At 51.3% G+C, this 7,085-nt stretch overlaps 1 protein-coding gene across 1 annotated transcript; it reads left to right on the top strand.

Annotated features, from left to right (window-relative positions):
• Positions 1–3: 3 nt before the first annotated feature.
• MRTO4 (MRT4 homolog, ribosome maturation factor) lies at positions 4–5,543 on the top strand. Its single transcript, XM_039842068.1, has 8 exons — positions 4–143; positions 1,616–1,674; positions 2,483–2,586; positions 3,293–3,374; positions 3,678–3,745; positions 4,005–4,156; positions 4,546–4,622; positions 4,737–5,543. Exons 1-8 carry the CDS (start codon positions 116–118, stop codon positions 4,881–4,883), a joined length of 717 nt encoding a protein of 238 aa, XP_039698002.1. The 5' UTR covers positions 4–115; the 3' UTR covers positions 4,884–5,543.
• Positions 5,544–7,085: the final 1,542 nt, after the last annotated feature.

Here is a 7,085-nt window from a genome sequence, read left to right as displayed (position 1 = left end):
CGCAAGTTGTGTCAGGCACGCCCGAGGGCAGCCCACGCGGGCCGTCCCAGAGGCCCCCGCGCCGCCGGGGTCCTAACAGGCGACTCCGCCTTCCGCCGCACGTGGTTGCTGCGCGATGCCTAAATCCAAGCGCGACAAGAAAGGTGGGTGAAGGGGACGTTGGGACTCGGTGGAGAACTCCGTCGGCTGGCAGCTGGCTGCGATGGGAGTTAGGGGGGCAATGGAAGGAGGTTCCGCGGGCTCGCTGCTGGCTGGTGGAGGCAACATCTGGGGCAGAGGGAGCCCGGAAGGGTTCTAGAGCCTCCTGAGCTGGAAAACAGTTTCTGAGCACTCGAACTGCTCCCCATGTTAACTTGGCCCACCTTTCTTTCCTCTGTCTTTCATAACTCTCTACGCTCTTGTTGCCCCGGCCGCCTTTCCCTTCCCTTCAGCGCAGGCTTATTCCAGTGCCTGGTTCTTTGTACTTGTTGTTCCTCTACTTGGCATGCTTATGCTCGGATCTTCATATGCTGCCTCTCAGTTGTCAGTTCATAGGGCACTTCGTAGGAGAGCATTCCTAACTATGGTGGCGTTTCTCTCACCTCGGCTGCTTAGCACATTCACTCAACAAATATTTAGGGGTCTGCATAGGAGGGTACAGCAGTCATAAGTAAGGCCTAGAGCCCTCATCGAGTTTAACATTTTAATCATGAGAAGCATATCCCCTCAAAACACCAAAAATCACGTAACTAAAGTCAGAGTAATGAGTCACATGGAGCAAAAGTGAAAGAGATGTTATTTTGTATAATGCGACCACGGAAGGTCTCTCTAATGAGGTGGCAAATGAGCAGAAACCTGTAGGAAGGAAGTGAGCAACCCATAGAGTTCCCTGGAGAATGGTGGTCCAAGGAGAGGGAACACAAAGTGCAAAGGGGCTGATGTAAGGACATGTTTAACATGTTCTGGGACAAGAGGCCATTGTGGCTGGGGCAGAGTGGGCAGGGCCTTTAAGACCTTTGCAAGGAATTGGCTTTCACATCTCAGTGAATTAGATAGCCATCTGAGAGCTTGAGCAGAGTAATGACATGGTTTAAGTTTACTTTTAAAAGATCACCCTAGTTGCCTTGTTGAGAATGGACTGGGTAAGGTGGACACAAGGGTGATGCTAACTTGGTTCACAGTCGTAGCAGTGGAAGTGATGGGAAATAGATAAGTGTGTTTTGTTTGCCTTCCTGTGCTGTACTTGCCCCTGACCAGTGTGATTGCCTTTTTGTACGTATGCCTTGTAAAGAGGGACTAAGTGCCAGCCAGGATGCATAAGAGGCCCCTTCCTGGTCAGCCCCTCAAATGTTTTCCAAGAGTAGAAACAAGCCCCACACCCGTACCTCAGTACAGATTTTTAGGTTGAACTAAGAGGGGCTAAGGAACAGTGTGCGTGAGTAACAGGAAATGTATTAAAGGACCTCCAAGCTCAGGAACACCAGAAAGTAGGCACTCTGAGGACCCTAGGAATATTCTTGCTGCCTTTCCTCAGTCTGGCTTGGTCCAGTCAAGCTAACAAAGTGGAGAAGAAAATGAATCTCCAGAACATCCATATTTGCCTCTCATCATCTCTCTTTTTTCTTCTTTGTATCAGTTTCCTTAACCAAAACTGCCAAGAAAGGCTTGGAACTGAAGCAGAACCTGATAGAAGAGGTAAGAGCTTATTCTTTTTATTTTTCCATGCCACGTATTTGGTTTCTAAAGGTGGGTGTAGGACTATATGTTAGGGAAACATACTGTTTATAAAAGAAAAAGAAGCTGCTGATCTAGTCTTTTTTCCTCCAGTGGCAGCACCAATAAAAACTCCTATAATACTGATTTCCAGCTCTGACTGAGCTCTTACTGTATGCTCTGCACTGTGCTGTGTTCCATTTATATTATCCCTGTTTTCCATTTGGGTAGCTGAAGCTTACAGAGATTTGTTCACCTGCCCAATGTCAAAAAGCTGAGAGTTGCCAGACTTGGGTAAATGCACCAACCCACTGCTTCAGGACTGCAGGCTGGATGAAAAAGGAGTCTCCTCCTGCAGAAAGATTCTCTTCCTTGAGACCACCTCTTCATAGCTGTGGCCAGCAATGTGGGCAGAGTGGGGCTGGTGATCCACCTCCCCTTATGAGTAAATAATGAGGCTTCATGTTTCATTTAGTAGGAGCCTTCCTAGTGTACCTAAGTATTTCTGGGTTATCGACAATTAACAGACAAAGCAAAGAGAAGTGGCCACAGATAAGTCAGAAACGTGGGAATACCGTATGATCTTGACCCATGGCTCAGCTTCCACCGCACTTTGAGATCACTTTGCCCCAGGGGAGCCTCTGTACAAAATGATCCTGTCTTAGAGGCCTCCAGCTCTAAACTTCCACAGTTGTAAGTTCCCTAGAGCACATCTTTCCCATCTGAGGCCAGAGTATTGCCCAGCCCATGGTGCCCCTTGAACTCCAGAGCCCCATGAATTGTTCCACAGCTTCGGAAATGTGTGGACACATACAAGTACCTTTTCATTTTCTCCGTGGCCAACATGAGAAACAGCAAGCTGAAGGACATCCGGAACGCCTGGAAGCACAGCCGGTGAGCAGGCGGTGGGAAGGGCCAGGCTGCTCTCAGTCAAAGCACAGGGGCGGTTATTGACCCTTGGGTACCTGGGTCACACAGGTGGCATCTTAATAAGGACAAAGTGCCACACCCCCACTGAAGGTACTCTTTAACTGTTTCAGCTGGTCTTGCACTGTGCTTATGGGGCAGCATGTGGTAGTTGTTCAGGGAATGTTTGAGCAGTGATCCCTCTCTTTCCCCTGGTCTGGTCTGTTTAGGAACATCCCATCAGTTTAAGAATGTCGTCATGTGCTCCAGGATGCAACAGTGACTTGAGAGCAGGCTGTACAAGCCATGTGGCGAGTACTTGTCCTTGGACTGGAGTTATGACAGTGCTAGTGATGACTCTGATTGTCGCTTGCTGCGCCAGCTCTAGTCAGACCATTAAATGGGCCTCTTCCATACATTCAGACGGGAAGGGCGGATTATCACGTAGCGCTCAGAGTGGACTAGGAGACAGAATCCTGTGACTGTCAAGGTCTGTGGGCAGGAAAATAGGAAAAGGGGCCCTAGGCTGGGGACAGAAGGGCAGAGCTTCGTGGAAGAAGTGGGAGCCTCTGGCCACACTATGAAACAGCCTGGGCCTGGGCTCGAGCTCCCAAGGACAGGGGTTGATTCACACTTACCGCGGGGTTGGGCTAAGCCAGGCACTACCTTCACCAACCCCTATTCTTCTCTGTAGGATGTTCTTTGGCAAAAACAAAGTGATGATGGTGGCCTTAGGTCGAAGCCCATCTGACGAGTACAAAGACAACCTGCATCAGGTGAGTCTCTGACCCTCACTAGGAAGGGCCAAGGCCAAGCTGCCTTGTCAGCTGCTGCTCTCACATGACACACACTCCAGCCATCTGGCTGGTTCAGGGATCAGGAGAGCAAGGCTGGCTTAAAGCTCCAGTTCTTGAACCTCCAGACCCAGAGGGCAGCGTGCGTGTGCACATGCGCCCAGCTGTGACAACCAGAAATGTCTCTAGATGTTGCCAAATGTTGGGGGGTAAGGGGACAAAATTATCCCCAGTTGAAAGCCACTGCTCTAGTATGACCGAACCGACCTCACTTTTGTTCCGTAGGTCAGCAAGAAGTTGAGGGGTGAAGTAGGTCTCCTTTTCACCAATCGGACTAAGGAGGAAGTGAATGAGTGAGTGTTTTCAAAGAACGACGGGGAAGAGAAAGGTCGGTGAGGACTCCGGGGAAGGAGTAACCCAGAGACTTTGTATAGTGGGAGCGTCAAATGAGAACGGGTCCCTAGAGCCCTGTTTCTGAGTCCTTGGTTCTCTCTAGCTGGTGCTGAGGGAAGAGAGGGAAGGCCAGGGGCAAGGGGGTGGGGGGGGCACCTGGCTTCAGGTGGGCTGGTGACCCAGTCAGGAACCTCCCCCTACCACTTCTCTTTCCTGAAGGTGGTTCACAAAATACACAGAAATGGACTACGCCCGCGCTGGAAACAAAGCAGCTTTCACCGTGAGCCTGGACCCGGGGCCCCTGGAGCAGTTCCCCCACTCCATGGAGCCTCAGCTGAGGCAGCTGGGCCTGCCCACTGCCCTCAAGAGAGGTAGGAGGAATGCCCTGGAGCTTAAAGGTCACAGCATAGTGGCCAAGAGCATAGGCTCCCTTTGTGGCCGAGCAGGTTGTTTCTGCCAGTCTCCATTTCCTTGTGAGAAAGTGGGGCTAGAATGTTCACCTCATGCTTGGGGTGAGTGTGGACAGTAACTTATAGCCAGAATACAGCACTTACGGGACAGTGAGGGAGGCAGTCACTGCTCCCTGAACTCCCTTGCAGGGAGCTGAACACTGCTGATTAATCCTGTCCCCAGTGCGAACTAGAGTTGGAGAGGGGACAGGTGGCCAACCAGATTCCTCCCAGCTGTGGGCCGCAGACAGAAAGCTCTGCACAGGCCCCTGTGCCAGAAATAACTGCTCGGGTGCCCCCCTTCTCTACAGGTGTGGTGACCCTGCTGTCCGACTATGAGGTGTGCAAAGAAGGTGACGTGCTGACCCCAGAGCAGGCCCGCATCTTGGTGAGTCCAGCCCCTCCCAGCAGTCTGCGGCCTGTGGCGAGTAGGGGGTTGGGGACCACAGAGTCTGATCACACGCGCTCCTCCTGACTCTTGGCTCCTTTGTCTCTCTTGCAGAAGCTTTTTGGATATGAGATGGCTGAATTCAAAGTGACCATCAAATACATGTGGGACGCACAGTCCAAAGGATTCCAACAGATGGGAGATGACTTGCCAGAGAGCGCCCCCGAGTCGGCAGAAGAATCAGAGGAAGACGACGATTAAGACGACGGTTGACGGGCACTTGGGACTGAGCGCGTCCCGGCCCGTTCCAGGTGTCTCCTCTTGACTGGACCACACAGGACCACTGCCGCCCCGCTTGGGGGAGCAGCTATGGATGAAGACAAGGGTGGGCGAGAGGTACAGACTGTTCTATAAAGAATAAAACCTTGTCTGCAGGATGTCTCCCTGTAGACGGCAAAAGGGACTTTTCTCAGCAAAAAAAGGCCTAAGATTTGGGCTTTTGTTTGAGTCCTAGGGTTCCCTTTGTTCACCTCACAAACCAGCTTCCAGCACTGGTTCCTGCATGACCACTGTGGCCATGCAGCTCTGGGGACAGGACAGCACTCACCAGGGCTCCTGTCCTCTGGCTTTCGGTTCCCTTTGCTTGAAACGGGGATTTGCTGAGGAAAACGGGCACCGCGGCTGCCCTTCCTCCCCCGACACAGACTCGTGGATGGAGCTGGGACTCACGGATGACCAGAAGTCAGGGGGCTCTGCTAAGACAGGAGTAAAGCTACCGCTGAGATTGTGAGAATGTGTTTAAAATGTTCCACGGTGTCCTGGGAGGTTTTATTCTTGGTGCTGACTCATGGTAGGTTTTTGCTCAAATTGTTCTGTTTGTAAATAATTCAGTGAGGGCATTTCTAAATGAGAGAAAATCTACTTCAGGCTGTTCGGCGCCCTTTTTCTATCGTGCATAGAAGAGTGAGGGCCACCTCCTGCCCTGTGCTGGGAAGTCAGGCTGCATTCAGCACAGGAAGCTGGGAAGACCCGCTACCTCTGCCCTTTGAAGACTAATCCATACTCCTGCCCCCTTCTCATCAAGTCCTTGGGAAGGGCAGAAAATGGGCTGCAGACAGCAGAAGAAACATTCACCAGGTTCGCTCCAGCCCTGGGCTGTAGCCACGTCAAATGCCTGCTTTATTCAGAGAGGAAATGCTGGACTAGATCACAATCCCCAGCCTTTACACATTGTGACAGCCACTAGGAGCACTGTAAGAATATAGGAAAAAAAACAGTTTGTGAGCCGAGATGATGAGCAGAAAACAGGGAAAAGGAGCTTAAGGCAGGGCGAGACAGTAAAAGAAGTAACAGTGTGCCCTCTGCCACCTCCAGTCAGGACTGAGCCTAATGGAAATATTGAGAACATTCATGGGCAACCAGGCACCAGGCTTGATCAAAGGCCTGCACAACAGCCGGCCCCAGCGGCCTTCCTCAGTCACTGCCAAGTTCTGTGCCAGCCGCTTCGTCTGGACGTCCCCAAGATGACCGTACCTGTGGGCACCCTGGAAGGGCAGACGGCCAGACAGTGTCTCAAATCACACGTACTCCCTTTCCCAGCCCTGCCCCCACTAAGATTTGGGGTCTGGTGTCTATACTTGTATTATTCCAGAAAGAAGTTGCCTTCAAACAGCTCTAAAGCCTGGCCTCCGTAGTTAGTCAGCCTACATCTGAGTTCAGAGCCACTCACCTCTGCCCCTCAGAAGATGGGTAAATCTGGCTTAGTTACTTGATCTCTCTAGGCGTCAGACTTCCTTTACTTTGCACGGTGGTCGTGGAAATTGAAGTACTTTGTTTTGGGCCTGGTACTTAACGTGCTCACTAAAGGCGAGTCATTAGTGTGTAATGCCGGAGCTGGAGGAAGGCGTTAGAGAAACGTGGGGAAGCAAGAAGAGAGGACAGCTCCATCAGGTGCGTGGGAGTTAGGCTCAGCAGAGTGGGCAGTCAGGGATGGGAGACATGCCCACAGTTCAAAAATGTAGCTTTCAGAGTCAAACCTGTGTGCCACATCACACTTAGCGGTAGGACCTTGGTCAAGTGAAAGAGCTTCTGAGCATTTCTCTTGTAAAATTGAGATAATCGTACTAAAGCCAATAGTATTTGTGACATGGCACTTAAGAGACCTCTAAGAACAGGATTACTGCCCAAAAGAACTGGGCCATGGAGCAGTTTCAGAAATCAACAAATAATTGTGCAGCCTTCTTTTATTCTTCTCCCCACCACCAAAAAAAAGGTGTGGGAACAAGCGAAGGCACCAGGGACAGCTGGGTTACCTAGAGCTGGGAGTGGCGGTACCTTCACCACAGGGTAGCCAAGGTCATTGTGGGAAAACTTGTGCCATATACAGCCCGCAGGGTCTTCTCCACCAGGGCAGTGGCCCTGAAGTGGTTTTAGAAGCTGGGCAGGTGGGAGGGTGACATGGGT

Source organism: Pteropus medius, unplaced genomic scaffold (assembly GCF_902729225.1).
Source record: "Pteropus medius unplaced genomic scaffold, Ma_sr-lr_union100, whole genome shotgun sequence".
Taxonomy (NCBI): Eukaryota; Metazoa; Chordata; class Mammalia; order Chiroptera; family Pteropodidae; genus Pteropus; species Pteropus medius.
This window is presented reverse-complemented; position numbering and strand designations above follow the sequence as displayed.